The sequence below is a fragment of the Lissotriton helveticus genome, chromosome 2_1, assembly GCF_964261635.1.
Source record: "Lissotriton helveticus chromosome 2_1, aLisHel1.1, whole genome shotgun sequence".
Classification (NCBI taxonomy): Eukaryota; Metazoa; Chordata; class Amphibia; order Caudata; family Salamandridae; genus Lissotriton; species Lissotriton helveticus.
This window is the reverse complement of record NC_136059.1, coordinates 6,808,663-6,829,311: the sequence shown is the minus strand read 5'-3', so window position 1 is coordinate 6,829,311 and position 20,649 is coordinate 6,808,663. Positions and strand designations below refer to the sequence as shown.

The following is a 20,649-nucleotide window of genomic DNA, read 5'->3' as shown; positions in this document are numbered from 1 at the left end:
TAAAAATCCACCACATGGCGGCTCTCTTATTCTATTCTTGAAAATACACAGGAGCAAAGTGTTTACCACATCAATATAGGATTCATAAAATATTAATAGAAAGGTGCTAGCTCAGGCCCTCCTTACAGCTTTGGTTCAGCTACTTTAGTCCAAATTGTCATACATTTAGGACTGTAATGGTATGTAGGCTCTTCACTCTCAGTCCCCTCTTCCTTTGCGCTCTTAAATTCCACTCAGTGCCAGAACACTCCATGTAAGTGCCATGTACTCAAGAAATGTCAGTATTCCAGTATTCATTCATTCATTTCTTCATTCATCTAGATATGCCGTTGGGACAGGTGTCTGGCATGGACCGCAGGTGGTGCAAGCTGCAGAGCCCTCCTAAGAAATATCCTGGGCCCCGGCACCTATTATTTTACAAATTAAGCACTGGCCAGAATATTAACAATTGAGTCACGTTACAGTTATGTGGCACTTACCAACTGTGTAGTTCTCCAGCCCTTTGATGCAGTGAGTGACGTCAGGAGGGCATTGCTTGAAGATACCAGAGCATTGGCTGCTGCCGGTAGCAAGACACCGCTCGCACATTAGGCAATCTGCTGAAAAAAAAAATCAATCTAGAGATCTGAGTAAAATTGTGCATTTCATTCAAACAGAGAGAAATAAGTGTGAAAAACAAGTATAGATGATTTAGCCTTTAGAGCAGGCCCATTTACTCTCCCTGCAGAAAAGTTTTAGGAATAAGGAGAAGCCAAGGAAGTTCTATTTTTCAGTTGTACAAAAAAAACAAAAAATAGGAAATGTATCAGAGAATTCCAGTTGTTTGGATAGTAGAAAAGTGAAGTAATGGAAACACAAAAGGGTACGTAGGGAGAGATGAGCAAAAACAGAGGCAGAATGACGATTGTAATAGATTGAGACAGAAAGAGACCGATAAAAACACTCAAATGGATCGATAGGGAGTCTGGCCACCAACAGACATGGCCACCTCAGTGTTGAGTTCTGAGATTCAGGAGGGGAGAATTTTTCCACACAGCTGTCAGAAGGGGTACATGAAGACAGAATGAAAGCAACATGAATGAGACAACAGCAACATAAATTTGAGGTTATTTTTCACATGAGACATTACAGTTAAACTCAGTTCTTCAATGAAGTCCTGAAGACTGGTCTTTCCTTCATCTGAGCCTCACAACTCATTCTGTCAGGAAACAGTCAGCTGTTCAGGAGATGAGTGACTTTACTTGCTTTTACAGTCAGAGGCTGCTTCAGGGGATTTAAATTACTCTTGAACTCTGGTTGAACTCATCACTCTGGCAGAGTGGGAGGGCAGGAGTTTTCTTGTCAGCAGAGGTTTGGAGGGACAATTAGAGCACCATTTCTGTAGCTGAGAGAGTCTGTGAACAACAACTCATTCTGTCAGGAAGCAGCCTGATTCTAAAGAGTTAAGAGAAATTCCCATTCTTAAAGTGGAAAGGCTGCTCTGTGTTTTTAAATTGTTTTTGAATTGCTGTTTTACTTTTCACAAGGCACAGGTGAAGCATATGACAGCTTCCAACTCTTGGGTGTTCATCTCTCTTCATTGGACAGCTGAGACTCTGCTATGCAAGATGGTGTGAGAAGTTGGCCTGATGTATGATGTCTCCAATTCTGGGGGCACCTTGTATCAGTCCAAACAATCCCTTATGGTGGTGGTTGTAAGTCAACCTTAAAAGACGAGCTATCCTATATGTATTTATTACTATAAAAATCCCCTGTACTCTTTATAAGTATAGAAGCACAAGCGTTTAAACAAAAGCACAGTTTAACATATGAAAGTTGCACGTTTATGGATGAGGCCGGTGGCCACTCAAACCATATATCAAAAAAGTGGTATAAGTATCACTTTACGAACAGTGGTAAGGCCTGGGGCCTTGGGAATCGCTGGGACTACACTGGACTAACAGCAGTTAGGACGGGAGTAGTCCGCGGGAATCGGGTGCAGCGCTAAAAGCACACACATGCACCAATGCAAAGTCAATGGTGCGTAAAAGTTACAAAGTTACTGTTTTAGGAGTCTTCCGACTGGAATAGAATTACCACACTTTAAACTAGGACACTAGAGGTGTAAACCACTACAGGAGCACCGGCGTTCATGAGTTACCTCACCCACAGGAAGCGGGTGCATAGGTGCCAAAGTGTGTCGGGTTTAGTCACGCAGTTCGATGGTGCCTGGAGATGAAGATGCTGCAGGCGGCCAGGAGAGAAGAGTCCGGTTGCATCCAAGAGTGGATCGAAGATATAGAGTACCTGAAAGCAGAGGGGACAGAGTCTGGGTCACTAGCCAGTGACCAGGAAGGAACCAGGCGATGTTGGGCGCAATCAGGTTGTTGACGGGAAGCTTGTCTCCACTGCCACGTGGACTCGGGGGCATCGAGGATGACCAGGATCAAATTACGAGTTGTGCCACAAAGGCTCTCGCTGTCGGCGGTGTCGGTTTCCAGATTGGAGTCAACCGGCCTTGGCAAAGGCAACCCACGCAGGATTAGAAGATCGCTTCTTTCTCGGACCAGCAAGGTCAGAGGGATTGCTCCTTTTCAGGGGAGTGAGGGCCAGTCTAGAGCAACTAGACTAGCAATGTAGTTTCAAAGGTTCGTTGGTACTGGGGCCTCTAGCCAATGGGCAAGTGACCGGACCAACGCGTCCAGCAGGAAAATGCAAAAAGGCCCCACGCAGCACTCGGTGAGTGTAGAGGGGTGATATTCGGTGCACAAGCTGCTCGGGGCTGGGGATTCTCAAATCCCAATGCACAGCTTCGAGGGACCCTCAGGAGCTGCACGGTCAGCACTTTGTAGTTTTTCCAAGATGGCCGCCTCCACGCTCCACATCACTTCCACGGGTCTCAGATTCGCTGGGACTGTGGATCAGGCTGTTAAGAGTCAAGGCAAGCTGGTCTTGTTGATCTCTGTTGCTCGAGTTCCGACGGGTACTGCAACAAAGCAAACTGTTGGGCGCTGGATGGTGCCTGTTTGCACAGGGTGGTCACTCCTTGACCACAAGGGAGATTTTTCAGTCTTCTACGTCGAGTAGGATGTCGAAGGGTCCAGAGTTTTATTTCATAAATTTCAGTCAGGATAATCTGAGGTGCATTGGCACAGCTCCTACCTTTATTCCAAATCAAGAGGCTGGATATCCTGCTAGGTCCCTCCTATGGGTGGGACCCAGGAAGGGGGTGGTTACACCCCTTTCCCTTTGTTCAGTTTCGCGCCAGAGCTGGGGCTGGAGTGCCCCAGAACTGGTTTGACTGGATTTTGCATGGGACACCTTGTGTGCCCCAGGCAGTGTCTAGTTTCATTCAGCCCTCCCTGCTCCAATCCAATATCTCCTGTCTGGGGTGGTGTAGCACCTCCCTGTGACAGGAAACCCTTTGTCCAAGCCTTCCATGCCAGGTTTCGGTCAGCAGCAAGAGGTCAGACTTGTGTCGGGACAGCAGCATCCATTTTGTGATGCTGAGGCTCTGGTTAGGATTAACCGCGTTTTAAGTAAAGTAACATGTGCTCTCCCTCTAGAAGGGTGGAATGCTACCCCCGTCACCAGAACTGGCGAGGGGGTAGTATTCCAAAGTGTATGACACCTTACACGACATGTTTTGATAAAGCCAAACTAAAGTTAGCAATAACCGCTAGGATTATAATGCACTTAAGAGTATATGGTATGGCAATACCCTGGAACAGCAGTAAGGAAATGGTTCCGAACACTGCAGACAGGCTCAGCTCATGCTAGAGCACCATCTCACATAAAACCAAGCACTCTGCCACCAGGATTGTTAAGGCCTGCCATAGGAGTGGTAGAGAGACAAAATATAGAAATTAAAATATCGATATACAATAATATCGATGTTTTAATTTCGATGGTATAGAATATCGATGTGCAAAATATCGACAGACAGAATATCGTTTTTAAGGTATGTATGTTACTAATATCGAAGTGTACTAATATCGAAATTTTGTTTAGTGTTATGTATTTTATTATGTTGTTTATATGTTTGTTAAATATGTTTTTTAATGTATGTTTGAAAATTAGTAATTTGTTTACATTTTGCGTTTTAGTATCAGAGCGGGTTGTGGGTTTATAGGGGAATAGGGTGGGAAGTAAGTTAATAATAATTAATTAATTAATATGTTTTTTAAAATATTTTTAATTAATAATTAATTGGTAAGTAATTAATATTAATTAGTTAATTACATTAATTAGAGTTAATGTGCTAATATATTTAATTTTTTGTTATTATTAATTAATAATTATTTGGTAATTAAATAATATTAATTAGTTAATTAAATTAATTAGAGTTAATGTGCTAAAATATTTAATTTTTTGTTATTGTTGATTAATAATTAATTGGTAATTAAATAATATTAATTAGTTAATTAAATTAATTAGAGTTAATGTGCTAATAAATTAAATTTTTTGCTATTGTTAATTAATATTTAATTCAAATCTGTTTTATTTTATTTTTTTGAACACAGCGTTAAGCCTATAACCTCGTGCCGAGGCCGGCCGCGTAAATGATAACTCTCGTGTTGTAGTGCCAGCATGAATGGGGTAGGGGTTTCGACACAGCGCCTTGCCTACAACCCTCCAAGGAGGGCCGGCCGCGTGGCTTAAGGGGGCATAGCACAGAAAATTGTCACACGTGAGAGAGTATCCGCTTTTGCGAGGAAGGTGTAGGGCGTGAAATTAGCCCAGCTGTCGTAAACTGCCCAACAGGGCACAACTGTCTCGTAGAGAGACGAGGGCCAGAGCGGCAAGTGGGAGAGGAGGAAGTAGGAAGGACGAAGAAGCCTGAGGGTAGGCAGAGAAGGAGAGAGGGTGATGGATACGCGCAGCCTGGCGACAAGTGAAGTGAAGGGAGCCATGTGTGGTAGCATTGGGATCATCTATAATGTGCATGGTGATCAAGGACACAGCCTGGCCGGGTCTGCAGGAACAATGGCATCCTCGAAGAGGTGTAGCGCGCGGAGTCTAGGGGGCATATGTCGCGCGTATTCTATAGAGCAGAGGTGGCGTACTAAGGGCTCCCAAACCGCCTTGAATCGTGCATCTCGCGCCTGCAACCTTGCTGTGAGTAGCTCCATCGCCAGGACCTGCCAAAGGCGCACAAACCAGGAGGCTATGGGTGGTGCCTCTGATCGCTTCCAGTATAGGGCAATGAGTTGTTTAGCTGCACCCAGCATTTGGAGCGTAAGGATCAAATCGCTGCGGGTAAGTGCCTTGAGCGCAGTAGGATAGATGCCGAGGAGGATCGTGCTCACTTCCTCAGGCAGGGGGAACCCCAGCACCCCTTTGATGTGGCTAAGCACCTCCTTCCAGAAAACAGTCAGGGTCGGACACGTCCACCATATATGCACAAAGTCATCAGTCGCAGAGTCACATCTCCAGCACATCGGCGAAGTGGTGGGAAACATTTTGCTAAGGCGCAGGGGGGTGTAGTACCATTGCGTGAGCAGTTTGTAGGCGTTTTCCCTCTGCGGGATGCTGCGGTACACCTTGGGTATATCCCTCCACAGTCTGTTCCACTGGGGGGGGGTCGATGGTTAATTAATATTTAATTGGTAATTAATAATTATTAAGTGATTAAATGATGTCATTTATTTATGTGTAGCGGGTTGTGTGTTTATAGGGGAATAGGGTGTGATATAATTAAATGTAATTATTAAAGAGATTGTATTTATTTATTGATATTTACTGTTAATTAATTGGTAATTATTATGTGTTAATTAGTTCATTTATTATTACATATATTTAATAATATTAATTTTTATTAATTGATTAATTGATATTTATTTTAATTGTGTTTTTTTGTATGTGTAGTGTGTTGTGTGTAAAAGGGGGAGTAGTGTGGGAAGTAATTTTTACCCCAATGCTATCCAATGCTTTCCCTACTGTTGCACCCTCTGGAGTGGGAATAGTAATTTAACCCCCTACGCTATCCAACGCTTTCCCTACTGTTGCACTCTCTGGAGTGGGAATAGTAATTGTTACCCCTACGCTATCCAACGCTTTCCCTACTGTTGCACCCTCTGGAGAGGTAATAGTAATTTTTACCCCTACGCTATCCAACTCTTTCCCTACTGTTGCACCCTCTGGAGTGGGAATAGTAATTTAACCCCCTACGCTATCCAACGCTTTCCCTACTGTTGCACTCTCTGGAGTGGGAATAGTAATTGTTACCCCTACGCTATCCAACGCTTTCCCTACTGTTGCACCCTCTGGGGAGGTAATAGTAATTTTTACCCCTACGCTATCCAACGCTTTCCCTACTGTTGCACCCTCTGGAGTGGGAATAGTAATTTTTAATGCTACACAATCCAACGCTTTCCCTACTGTTGCACCCTCTGGAGTCGGAGTCGGAATAGTAATTTTTACCCCTACGCTATCCAACCTTTCCCTACTGTTGCACCCTCTGGAGTGGGAATAGTAATTTTTACCCCTACGCTATCCAACGCTTTCCCTACTGTTGCACCCTCTGGAGTGGGAATAGTAATTTTTACCCCTACGCTATCCAATGCTTTCCCTACTGTTGCACCCTCTGGAGTGGGAATACTAATTTTTACCCCTACGCTATCCAACGCTTTTCCTACTGTTGCAATATGTGAGTAAGTATGTATATGAATTTATATGTAGAGTTTTTAATTTATTTTAAATGTATATGTATTAGTTATAATTTTTTTAATATGTTTTAATGTTTTTATTTAATATTTGTAAAATTATAAGTATTTTTAACTTATTTTTACATTATTATTAATACATTTAAAAAAACGATATTTTTAATTTCGATATTTTTGTACTACGATATTATTTTTTCGATATTTTTGTACTTACCTTTATGAAGATATAACTCCGATATTTTTGATGTCGATATTTTTGTGTCGATTTTTTTGTATGTAGATATTCTGTCTGTCGATATTATGTCATAGATCCCATAGGAGTGACTTATAGTTGCATATGTGTCCAGATATAGGTTTAGACATAGGTATACTATATCTAAGCAAGGGGTGAGTACACCACCTTGCCCCGGCTGAGTGATCAGCCAGTTGTGTCGATTTGAATGGCCAGCCAGGGGTGGCAAAAGATATGCTGCAGCCCCTGGGATGCCTTGGATGCACCTATGCCCTGGGCACCTATAGTGTACTGTACAGGGGCTGATAAGGTGTCCAGTACCAAATTGGTGATGTACCTATAGTACATGGATATTAATTTAGAGAGAGAACTGCAGGCTGTGGGTCTGATTAGCTGGCCCACAGCCACATTAAGTCGAAAACCAGTGAAGCAAAAAGCAAAAATTGGGGTGACCATAGGAAAGCAGACCCTACTTTCCTACAGATGGGAATTCATATCAGAAGAGAGTTTTGAGGAGGGAACTTGGCTAGGTAGGCAAGAGCTGTGTGACATTTCTGAAGCTCTGTTTTTCAGATACTCCTGTTAGAAAACATGCAGTCATATTTTTTAGAATCACAGAAGTCTGTGAAAAAAGGGACACATTCTGTCAGGAAACACAGCAGTGGAAAGCTGTGTGACATTTCTGATTGCTGGGTGACTGTTTTTCAACAACCACTGATTGAAAATATGAAGCCATCATTTTTCAGAATCCCAGAAGTCCGTGAAAAAATGACTAATTTTGTCAGGAAACACAACCTGATTCTGAAGATTTAAAAATAATTCCCTTTCTTGAAGTGGAAAGGATGCTGGGTGTTTTTGAATTACTGGTGTGCTTCCTAGTGGGCGAAGGGGGAGGATATGAGAACTTTCAAACAAGTGGCATTTTTCTTCATTTGACAGCTTAGACTCTGCTACACATTAAGTAGACAAGGAGATTTCTACCAGCAAAGGGTGCAGAGCAAACTTAGATAAGCAGGGGAAAGCTGTGTGACATTTCTGACAGATTGTTTTTCAGCACTCAGTGTTTGAAACGATGGATGGCAGGTGTAAATCGTTTGTGGAATTATCTGATCAATTTGCCCTACTCAAAAGCTATTTTTTAAAATTCTTACAAATTCGGGATTTTCTCATAAGACAAAAGTTGATTTTACTGAAACATCAAGTTATCGAGGGGGTTGGTGAACAGGTGAAAATTGGTACTTTGTATAGAATGTTAATAGAAGAGAAGATGGATGATCTTGAGAAAAGAAATTTAAAATGGGCCAACAGTCTAGGGGATACAGAAGCAGCTGTGGAAGACCTTATTTTACTGTCTAAAGAAGCTTTAATGTCAGCTAATTTAAAAGCACAATTTTTCAAAACTCTCTTTGATTTATATTATACGCCTGAACGTATGTCCAAATGGGGAGAGGGTTTTGATGGAAAATGTTTCCGGTGCAAAGCTGACCATGCAGATAGTACACATATTTTTTTCTCTTGTCCTAGGTTGGCAATCTTTATTGGAGAAATTGAAAAATGTATGTCTTTAATACTTAAGTCTCACCTGACTATTACGCCCTCTATGTTAATATTAGGGAAAATCCCTAATGACAATCCAGCGGATAGATTATATACTTTTCGACATTTTTTTTTTTTACAATGACTGTAGCACAAATGTGCATCGCTACCGATTGGTTACAGGAGAAACCACCCTTATTTCAACAATGGCGGGCACGAATGTATAGTTTATATAAATTGGAGTGGGGACTTTTCTCAGCTACTGGGTCTAGGAGAAAGAAGAAAATGGGCTTGAAAATCTGGGGGGCTTTTTCAGACTATTATGAAGATTGAATATGTTATGAAACTTAGAGTGCAATTATATTTGTTATTTTCTGCACATGTATAATGAGATTATGTTGTTCTTGCTATTGGACGAATTAACCCGACCTCTGTATGTCTTATTTGAATTACTTCTGTGGTATCTCTTTGGTTTTTTTTCTTGCTGGATTTTGGTATCATTTCATTCATGATGAAGTATTTTTGCTGTGAACCAATAAAATAAAAAAATTAAAAAAATAAAAAGTGTTTGAAAACATACACCCATCATTTTGCAGAATCCCAGAAGTCTGTTCGTATCCAGATATGTATTTGCGTTTATAAGGTTACTACCCAACTGCTTTTTAAGGCGACTGTATATCATATTTGCTTACTAGGCTGTACTTATTTCTTGTCTACTCTAACATTGAAGTATAACAGTATGCCCAGTGGATTGCCTAATAGAAAGCCTTTGTTTGCACAAGTAGTAGGGAACACTCTACCTTCAGGCACTTCTACTACTGTCCCACAAGATGCTGCTTCTATAGACCTTATTTTAAAAGAGATATCTGCTGTGGGACAGTAATTGGGATCTATGGATGTCAAAATCTAAGCTCTCACAACAGAAATGAAGTCAATAAGGATGGACCTAAACTCTTTTTATACCAAAGTGGAAACTCTAGATAAACGAACCACCCTTTTGGAAGAAAGATTAGATAATGCAAAGTATTGGGTTCCAGATATCTGCCATTTTTTTAAAAACAAGTAATAGATTTGGAGGACATGGCCTGAAGAAATAATGTTTGCTTTTATGGAATTCCAGAAAAAAAAGGAAATGAATAATGATGTGAAGAGCTCGCTACTAACCTTAATACTGAGGTTACTGAACATTTCTTTTGAGCATTGCCTTGAGTTGCAGATAGATCAAAGGATTCGGTCAAGTACTTCAACTTAAACCCTTGAATCTAGACCTGGACCAATTATTGCGTGTCTCCTGTGTCATGAACAGGTCTTTCAAATACTAACAGCTGCTCATAAACATGGTCTTTACGACTCAAAAGGCCATAAAATATTTATTGCTGTGAACTTTTCCACTGAAACCAATGGCAAATCAAAAGTGTTCCTGCAACTTAGGTCAGGACTTAGGAAATGGGATATTAAATATGGTCTTTTAGAACCTGCTACAATGTGGATCACAATGGATGGAAAATCAAGGGAATACAGAGAGTCTGGGGATCTGGTATGCTTCCTGGAGAGTTTAGAGGACCAACACATGGACTTAACACCACCACTCCTGACTGAAACAACTATGAACAGTCAACTTCAATTACAGAAGGTTCTTCAGACCACCGAACTGGTAGATTACACATCCTTACCTTTAAGAGACAGTGTGACAGAGGTCTCTTCTTAAGTCATCCACATCTTTGATAAAGTATCAGATGGTAAACCTTCAATTGCTGCCTCATCCAGCTACATGAGTATATATGTGTAATACAATGTATTACTATTTTATTGCAGTTATTACCTCTTATGGATATGATTCATTTCCTTTTCTCCTACATTGTTGTTCAATACACCATTTATATCTCATAATGTATTTATACATGCAAGTCTCCTCGATGGACTTTATAACTCCATGGTGTGGTTCTTTTTATAATCTGTTTACCACAAGTGGTTTTCTTTTCTCCCCTGTGGAGTCTGCGTCTCTCATTGATGTTTAGATCATCTGACAAATTATATACATTGTTTGATATGTGGGGTTCTTTTCCTTTCTAGCAATTAGAACTGTGTACTTACACCATTTAGAGGTTAGTATTAACATTATTTTGTGATTGTATTTGCACTTATTAGTTTCAGGTTTTTTTATACTCTGGATAGTTTTTTGTTTCAGTAACACAATACAAACATACTCCGGCATTTCTAGTCAGGATTAAGCATGGGCGGATTTTGCGGATCCACGATTCACGGATTTGCGTATTCACGGATCGTGGATCCGCAAAATCCGCGTATTTGCGGATTTGCGTATTTGCGGATTTGGGGCGGGGCTTCCATGCGAGTGCACATGCCTCTTGTGTGTATAAAAGGTCAGAGACCGATCAGAGCAGCGGATTAAGAAGATACAGAAGCTCCTGGTCACAGGAACAGCACGAGGATTGCGCTCGTGAAAGTCAAGGATGCAAAGGCCTCTGTCTTTGAGAAGAGGGCACAGCTGCCCAGCCTTGACAACGCTCACGATTGTTTTTTGGGCCGATGAATGAGTCACTGAATTTAAGCTTCAACTAGGGCACATGCTTAATTGATATCTGTAAGTGCTTCCGGTTGAGGTTTAATTTTTGTGCCAGGACCATCGTACCAGAATGAACCCTGCCCTTCATATTTATTCAAGAAGACGCCACCGTTTTGTGCCATACCTCTACTCAACTGGAGTACTTTCTATTGGATAATCAGTAAGTGCTACCTCGTTGGGTAAATGTATAGTGCTTTTATTACACTACAGCTGCCTAAAGTGCCAGAGAGTTGTCTACAGCGACCAGGTGTGTGTTACTATGCAATAGCGCCAAAGGGCGCAGGGGTCCCTTGAGTGAGCTATCATAGTGGGTGAATGGCGGGAAGACGGTGCACACCGCGAGTGTGTGGGCGGGGCCAAACGGACGGGGCTTCCATGCGAGTGCACATATCTCTTGTGTGTATTAAAGGTCAGAGACCCATCAGAGCAGCAGATGAAGATACAGAAGCTCCTGGCCACAGGAACAGCACGAGGATTGCGCTCGTGAAAGTCAAGGATGCAAAGGCCTCTGTCCAGCATCACAGCCGATTTTCAATGGTATATTTGGGAAGAGGGCACAGCTGCCTGGCCTGTTAACTATTTTACGATGGCGCCGGCAAGCTGCCAGCGCCATCCTAAAATAGTTACTAAATTAGCTTCAACAGGAAGCTCGAATAGATAAAATAAAGCAGATGCACGAGCGCCTACTTGATTTTATCTATTAGTGCTTCCTGTTGAAGCTAATTTAGTAACTATTTTACGATGGCGCTGGCAGCTTGCCGGCGCCATCGTAAATTAGTAACAACAACCGGCCAGGAAGGCTTGAACTTTTGGCCTCGGAATCCGCCGCTCGCGGATTGCGAATTTTTGGTAAATTCGCGAGAGCTCGCGGATCTACCGAAAATTTGCGAAATCCGCGAGCGTAGCGGATTTTGCGCTCATGCTTAGTCAGGATCATGACAACTAACCCTATGCACATTGTATCCATCAGTGTCAATGGCTTTACTAATTCCATTAAAATGATGAAAATTCTTTCCCATTTAGGGGCAGATTACGATGTCGTTATGAAAGGCTCTGAATGAGATTCAGAATCCCGGAATCCGATTGGGAACCTATGCTTACAACCAAATTGCACACATTTCCAACCAACCAATTACGATGCCCGGAAAATATTTGGGCTGTCCGATTCGGTTACAAAAGGCATTTAGACTGCTCAAGTCTTTCATAGCTGAATCGTACAGCTCTATGGACACGGTTTCGAGCAAGAGATTAGGATGAGCGATATGGACAGCCGTTCCGATGTGGTCTGCCCAACACAAAGCGGCTATCAGAATCTGACATTGTGGGCACATTGCAGGTCCACCTTCAACCTTCAGCCTCCGGTTGGGGTCCATGGGGGTACCCAAGGGATCCCTCTTCCCAACCATGCACAGTGTGGCAGGCACCATGGGGTGCCAACCACAGGGTGCAAGATTGTCTCCAACCACCCCTTTTTTCAATGGGAACCTGTGTTCTCATCCCGAACATAGGCTTCCATTGAAGTCAATGCAAGTCTGACCCAATGATGTTGGAAACCATCATAATCGATTGGTCAGAGTCGCAGAACCCGATTCAGTCGAAAACGATTCAGTGAGAAGAGTTTCCAAACTGCATCGTAATTGGCTTCTTCGCCTCCAAACATAGTTATTGTTCTCATTCAAGAGACACATCTATCTGGTATAAAATTAGAAAAATTATAATGAAATTGGGTAGGCCAGATCCTTTACAGACGTAAACACCCTTCTTACCTGACAGGAGATCCTATATCCCATATTAATACTAGAAAATGTGGTGTAGCCTGTCTTCTCCTCCAGCAAGGACATCTCCTTCAGCCAAGCCACCGGACTCCACTGGACGGACCACAGTTGCGTCCACTTCAGCTACAAAAAGAACACGACACACCACCACCAGCAACAGGTTGCACGCAGAAGATGGAACAAGATCACAGCCGACCAGCTCACCGCCTCCCTGAGCCAGGATCCACCCGCAAGCTCAGCAAACCCCACCCAGGCCGCCAATAACCTCACGAAGTGGATCAGCAACTGCGCAGACGACCTCGCCCCACTGAGGACCCCACCCAGCAGACCCGGCAGCAAGAAAGGACCATGGTTCACCGACGAACTCAAGAGCTCCAAGAGGAACTGCCGAGCCCTCGAGAGAGCCTGGCGCAGAGAACCAACACCAGATAACATGACCACGCTCAAGCTCGCCACTCGAAAACACCACCAACTGATCCACACCACCAAGAAAACCGCATTCAAGGAACGACTGGACAACAACGCCCACAACACCAAGTCCGGCTTCCGGGCCAACCACAGCACCAAGACCGCCCTCATCGCCGCCACCGATGACATCCGAGCCCTGCTCGACAATGGGGAAACAGCGGCCCTCGTCCTCCTGGACCTCTCCGCGGCTTTCGACACTGTCTGCCACCGCACCCTAGAGCAGCGCCTCAGCAACGCCGGAATCCAAGAGAAGGCACTAGAGTGGATCACCTCCTTCCTCGCCGGAAGGACTCAGAGAGTCCGCCTCCCCCCCTTCAGATCAGAAGCCACCGAAGTCATCTGCGGCGTTTTTCAAGGCTCCTCGCTCAGCCCCACCCTCTTCAATGTCTACATGAGCCCCCTTGCGGCCATCGCACGCCAACACAACCTCAACATCATCTCTTACGCCGACGACACCCAGCTGATCCTCTCCCTCACCAACGACCCCGCCACCACCAGAGCCAGCCTACAGGAGGGGATGAAAGACGTAGCCGAGTGGATGAAGAACAGCCGCCTGAAACTGAACTCAGACAAGACGGAAGTCCTCATCCTGGGATCTTCGCCCTCCGCCTGGGACGACTCCTGGTGGCACCCCGCCCTGGGCAGAGCACCCAAACCAACAGACCACGCACGCAACCTGGGCTTCATCCTGGACTCCTCCCTCTCCATGACCAGACAAGTCAACGCTGTCTCCTCATCGTGCTTCAACATCCTGCGCATGCTACGTAAAATCTTCCGGTGGATCCCCACCGAAACCAGGAAGACGGTCACCCAGGCCCTCGTCACCAGCCGACTGGACTACGGCAACTCCCTCTACGCCGGAACCACTGCCAGACTCCAGAAGAGACTCCAGCGAATCCAGAACGCCTCAGCAAGACTCATCCTGGACATCCCCCGACACAGCCACATCTCCGGACACCTGAGAGACCTGCACTGGCTCCCGGTCAACAAGAGAATCACGTTCCGACTCCTCACCCACGCACACAAAGCCCTACACAACCAAGGCCCAAGATACCTCAACAGCCGCCTCAACTTCTACACTCCCACGCGCCAGCTTCGATCAACGAACCACGCCCTCGCCGCCGTCCCCCGCATCCGAAGAGCCACCACAGGAGGGAGATCCTTCTGCTACCTCGCTGCCAAGACGTGGAACTCCCTCCCGACCCACCTCCGCCTGACCCAAGACCACCTCGCCTTCAGGAAGCAGCTCAAGACCTGGCTGTTCAAGCAGTAGCGGACCCCTCCCTCCCTTGAGACCCTCCGGGTGAGTAGCGCGCTATATAAATGCTGTGATTGATTGATTGAATAATAAAAAAAACCAATATGTTATGATGCAGGTATGGGCTTTGATGCAGCGGGGACGTAAAAGGGACTAAGTGAAATCTTGTAGATTCACTGTGTCACTTTTACAGGGCTTCCTTGTGACGGAACGCCCACCCTGCATACATTATACCTGAGGCAGGTATAATGTAGCGCAGGGCTTTACAACATGATGCATCTCACAAGATGAGTCATGCTGTAAATATGTCACATAGTGGCGCATTGTTTGCGCCCCCGCTGCGTCACAAAAGTGATGCAACAGCGGCGTAAAAGTTTTGAAAGGGGCTTGTAAATCTGCCCCTCAGTTCCAGGTTGTCACATCACTTGTCTTTTTTTTTTTATTCCTCTTTTGTGTATCTCTTTAGTTGATAAACATGGCTGTATTCTGCATGACCTGGAGTGCCTGAGACACTGCATGCATTAGTGCAGGAACAATTTTCAGAGTGGAGCTGCTGCCACCAATGCCACATGACTGAAGCCATAGTAATTATGAAAATTCCAAGCATCACCCAAAGCAAATAAGGACAGAAATAAGGATGTATTATGTGTCTGGTTCCACGCAAATGATCCAACTAAATTCCTGTTTCCATCATACTTCAGAATTACAATGAAATGTGCTTCTTTTGCACTTTACAGACTGCTGATACAGTCTGGTCTTAAACATTTGTACAGTTAATGTTCAACCATTTGTATATGGGTTGGAAACAATTACATTTACTTTACCCATGTCGTATTGGGACATTCTTTGTGTCACAACATGATCTTGCTTTGCAGTTAGAGAAAGAAAACAACAAATGTCCATGTTAAAAGAATGAACATCCATGTGTCAGAATTTATTGGCTAACATTGGACCTCTGGCTTTGAAGCACAGCAAATATTACCAGATGAAAACAACATTTAAAGACCTCTTTATTGCTCATTCACCTTCTAAACTCCAGCATGAATATTTTAAGAGTGCAGAGAAGAACAAAAGGGAGAGTGAGAAGAGTTAAGGCCCACTTTTCTTCCCTAATGAAAAGGAATTCTCTACCAACTTCAAATCATCTAGAGATGCCCCTCTCTGCAGTGAGTTGAGAAACCCTTTAGGTATTTAAAAGAACCCTCACCAACTGTAGCAAGTTAGTGGCATGCTCCGCCACAGAGTTCCTGTTCCTGGGTGTGCTGTGACACCTGAATTTCAGCACAGCAACTTTTTTCGGAGTTTTGCAGGGATGAGAGGATTAAAATGTCCTCAAGATTACCCACCACTGAAGACAATTTTAATAATGGAAACTTTGGATAAGATTAAAAACGTAGTTGGATATGATATGAGGTGGTGATGAAGTCCCACATCCTCTGTCTACATGTTTCAGCCATCTAATAATGCGCCCACAGGGACAGTATGGCTTTCTTCAGGACCGCGATGTCCCTTCAGTAGTATCATTCATAATTGGTGACCACATTCACGCTAACGTATGCAGTACTGGTATAGTTATTTGTGACTTACGATGTCTTCTATCACTCTGTGTGATTATCTGAAGTGAATAAAATAAGTGGGACATCATTTGAGTTATTTGGTGGCTGTTTGTGATGCTAAATGTGGGCATGGCCAGCGTTGCGCTCATATGCCATGCACTCCGTTCCAAACACACTGGACACATTTTAATCAGGTTCCTTTGGTGGTTTGTCTGTTAGCCCCGCAGTATTGGGCTTCACGCAGTAACATTTTGCTTAATGCCTAAACCAGTATGGTTCTTCTTCATTATGATTATCGGCAGTGGCTGACTAGTTACACCACTTAAAACGTGACCCTCTCCCAGCATAGAGGTGCCCAGGCCCGGACTCGCCATAGCGGGCACCGGGCAATCCCCGCACGGGTGGGGCCGGTTTTGGGCCCCTGGGGGCCGATTTTGTTACAGGGCCGTTTTTGCAGCAAGCTGATTATTCCAAGACGCTGTGTGGAAAGTTAGCATCTCTCTTCTTCTGACCACTTCCTCTATTCCAAAAGCATCGACATGTAACAATTCAGAAAAAATGTATTCTAAAGAGAAGCAGCTGGGGGAAGCATGGTTCCAAGAATGCACTGTAAGTGTGTTTGCATTTCCTTGTGAGACACTGAGGACAAAAGAGAGCACTGTAGTAAGAGGGTATGGTGACATTGCTGGTTCTGTTATTTCTCTGTTGGCAGCTGCCAACCTTCATCTTACAGTCAACTTTCAGTCAAAAATATGTTGGTGATCATCTAATGGTCGCCATGACAATATGTGCCCTGAAGATTGTGATCAACCTTCCATCGCACCTGTAGCAATGTGTATGATCAATTTTGAAAACACAGTTCTCATTATGTTAATAATAATTAACATTAATTAAAACAGTAAAAAAAAGTACCAAATTGCAATGAGGTCATTAGATTGCATTTTCATAGGAAGGCTAGCAGGACAAGCCCCAATGTACAGAACTCAAAATCTTAGCAAGGTCCAGCCTGGCCGAACGACAAGCAGAACCTAAGGTACAGTTCAATACCCCCTAAAGAATTTGGGTAATTCTAATTATTTTTACATATCGCCTCTCCTACTTTGTGGGGTGGGGGGTTCCCTGGCATTTACAGGTTATCTAAATTGAGATAAAAAATGAAAAAAGAGAGAAAGGCAGGAACACGAAGAAAGGACAATAATATGATAGTAGATAAAGACAGTTGGGGACATTTAAACTTACAGGTAAATTCTGGAGCGAATTAAGCTCTGTCTGAACATTGCTCTCTTAATATCTATGCACACCTTTGTGTATACTCACAACAATCAAGACTGCACAAGGCCATGACCATCTTACCTCCAGTCATCAGTGCCTGGAGCATGGCCACAGCTGCAAGGAAGGCCCTCATGGTGCTAGAAGAGTAAGGAGTAGGATGATGGAGTCTTTGACCTGGATCACTTGCTGGGTCTTCTGCACATCTCATGCTCAGGGCATGCCTTTTATACTCTCACAGAAGGGGTGGGGCACAGGATACCTGAGCTATGTTTACAGGATGCGGCTGAACTCTTTGTGTGTAACTGGGAGCACATCTCTGGTTGCTGGCATCATCCCATAGAAATATATTGAAATTAACTGTATGAAATTATGTACTGCTCATTTATTGAGTAAATACCAAATTGTACTGAGGCCATGATTATAATTGCTGAGCTAAATTCCAACCAAACAAACATATAAAAAAATACAACTATGAGTCATAATTATGAATAATCTACTTAGGGGTATTTACCCCGGTTTGGAGTTGTTCTGCCTCAATCAGTCAATCTGTCAATCAATCAATCAAACATTTATAAAGCACATCAAATTACCTGTAAGAGTCTTGAGGCATTGGAGAGATTGACTGCTGCGTGGTAGTTTTCTCATTTGAATATCCAGGTCTTGAGATCTTTTCTGAATTGCTGTCGTGACAGAGTGATCCTGAGGTGCAGGGGAAGGTTGCTCCATGTCTTGACCGGCAGGTGCAATAAGGAGCATCCTCCGTTATTTGGGTCAGCAGATTCAGGGTCTGTCTATGAGGAGCAGGAAAGTAGACATAAGGTATCTGTGTGGCTGGTGGAAGGACAGGCGTTTGTTGATGTATGCTAGTCCTTTATTGTCCAGGGCTTAGTGGGAGTGGGTCAGCATCGTGAACTAGCATCTCTTCTTGATCAGGAGCCAGTGTATTTTCTTAAGGTGGCGTGTGATGTGAGTGTGATGTGGGTCCTTCTGGGGAGGTTGAGGATGAGTTTTGCTACTGAGTTTTAGATTTGCCAGAAGTCTCTTAATAGTCCAGCCAGCTGGGGATGAGTGCCTGCATGACGGTCCATCTGGTGTTGACTGGAGGCAACCTGAAGATCTTGCTGAGCATGCGAAGAGTGCATAGGTAGGCAGATCAAACTGCGTTATCCTGCTTCTTCATGCATAGCTTTCTGTCCAGTACGATGTTGAGGTTGACGGTGTGGTTTGTAGGGGCTGGGAGTGGGCCGAGTCCCGTGAGCCACCATGTATTGTTCCATGGCGAGATGTTGTTCATAAAGTTCAGGACTTCTGTATTATCTGTGCTGAGATCACAACAGTTGTCCTTCATCCAGTCAGCAACGTTCATCATGCATCTGTGGAAGTTGGCTCTGGTGGTGGAGGGGTCTTCGGACAGCGAGAAGATGAGCTGATTATGGTCGATGTAGGAGATGATGTTGAGTTTTTTCAATCTGACAGTGTAGGCCCACAGGGTTATGTAGGTATTAAAGAGGGTAGAACTGAGAGATGGTTCTTGGGGGACTCCGCAGATGATCTTTTTGGGCTCCAAGGTGAACGGTGGGAGATGGATCCTCTGGGTTTTTCCGATGAAGTATGAGGAGATCCATTTGAGTGTGAATCCCTGGATCCCAATGCAGTAGAGACTGTTGATGAGGATGTAATGGGAGATGGTGTCAAAAGTGGCTAATAGGTCCAGTAGGATGAGGCCTGCCATTTTGCCAGTCTAGGAGGTCCCTGATGTCATCGGGGGCTGTGATCAGGGCTGTCTTGGTGCTGTGGTAGCTGTGGGTACATATGTAATTATTGCACCTCTGAAAATTTTTCAAGCTTCCCTGTATGCCACAGAACAGGGGGTCAAACCTAAATAGGTGAATTTGTTCCTGGACCTTTTTGACCTACCGGTGCAGTCAGAGCAGGGACTGGCACTATTGTCACAGGAGTTTACTGAGGAGCCCTCCTAATGTCCAGGTCCAGGTCAGTACTCTCCCCAGCAGCTCTGCATGCAGCGCCTTTGCTAGAGCCCTCCTCCTGTCCCCGGTGTTCGTGCCGGCAGCCCTGCTCTTCGCTTCTCAACAAGTGCCCACATGGACTCATTGACGTACAATTTCATTGTATTCAGGCATTAGTGTGTATTAGTTGCTCTGTTGCTGTCTTTTTTTCCCTTTTCCACAGGTTCTGCCATTTTTTTACACCGCTGCTGCCCCTGTGGCCCCTCCCCCCAACTCAGCCCCCGATCCCACCTCCCTCCTCGAGTCCCGCCCCCTCCCCTACTAATGGCAGCCGTTACGGGGGAGCGCGTATAATACTTAGACCTCCGGTCCAGGTTAGCACTCTCCCCCGCAGCTCCACCTGCAGCGCCTCTGCTAGAGCCCTCCACCTGTCTCCGGTGTTCATGCCGGCAGCCTTCTTCTTAGCTTTTGCCCGGTATCCCAGCAAGTGTCCACGTGGCCTGATTGACGTACAATTTCATTGTATTCAGGCATTAGTGTGTATCATTTGCTCTATTGTTGTCTTTTTTTACCTTTGTCACAGGTTCTGCCATTTTTCCCGCCACTACTGACCCTGCGGCCCCTTCCGCTGACTCAGCCCTCGATCCAGCCTCCCTCTTCCAGTCCCACCCCCTCCCCTACTCATGGGCATACCTAAGGCAAGCCCATCTGCGCCCGTCCATGACCCAACTGCGACCAGCGCCAGAATCCCCAGTTCCCCTAGGCCACATTGTTGTAATTTAGCAGCGATTAGGTTAAGCATAAGCAGGAGACATCTTGTATTTAGAGACTATCTTGTCCATTTTGCGGAATTCATTTTGTATTTCTGGCAGCCATTTTGTTTGACATGTGCTCTGTCCTACCTCCCTGTTAACTTCTCTTGAAATCTGCCTAGAGACAAGATATATTTAGCCTCTACTGCTTCGCACATGCTCAGTTGAGCTTACAGCTGTCCTCAACTTGTAACTGTCAGTATGTGTCCACTAGAATTAACTAACTGTTAGCTCCTCCCACTTGCTGCTTGTACACTTTCTGTATGACCTTACATGTACTTACAACCAGCATTCTGTACTTGTACCACCTTCATTTGAGCCCCTGTGTGGGTATAAAAGGACCAAGCTCCTTCCATTCAGTGTGCTACTTCATGCATTACCGAAGGGTGCTGTGTGAATGTAGTTCCACCTCATGAGGTTTAATAAACTCTGTATTTTCTATTCCAGTTTCTGTGCCAACTTCTTCCTATTGGTCTGAGGACTCTGTGCAGAGAAGGGCGAATCCCTTGCACTGGTAGGCCTTGCTGAGGCTCACCACCACAAAT

At 44.4% G+C, this 20,649-nt stretch overlaps 1 protein-coding gene across 2 annotated transcripts in view; it reads right to left on the bottom strand.

The window, feature by feature from the left end:
• Positions 1-17,510, bottom strand: part of LOC144819174 (phospholipase A2 inhibitor and Ly6/PLAUR domain-containing protein-like) — a 136,065-nt gene extending 118,555 nt beyond the window's left edge. The window contains exons 1-2 of one of the 2 annotated variants that reach the window (XM_078677147.1): positions 17,407-17,510; positions 480-599 (exon numbers count right to left, since the gene is read on the bottom strand). In XM_078677147.1, coding sequence (XP_078533273.1) covers positions 480-599; positions 17,407-17,458 — 172 coding nt within the window. In that variant the 5' untranslated portion in view covers positions 17,459-17,510. The remainder of the gene's footprint in view (positions 1-479; positions 600-17,406) is intronic. The other variant, XM_078677148.1, reaches the window with a different exon arrangement.
• Positions 17,511-20,649: the final 3,139 nt, after the last annotated feature.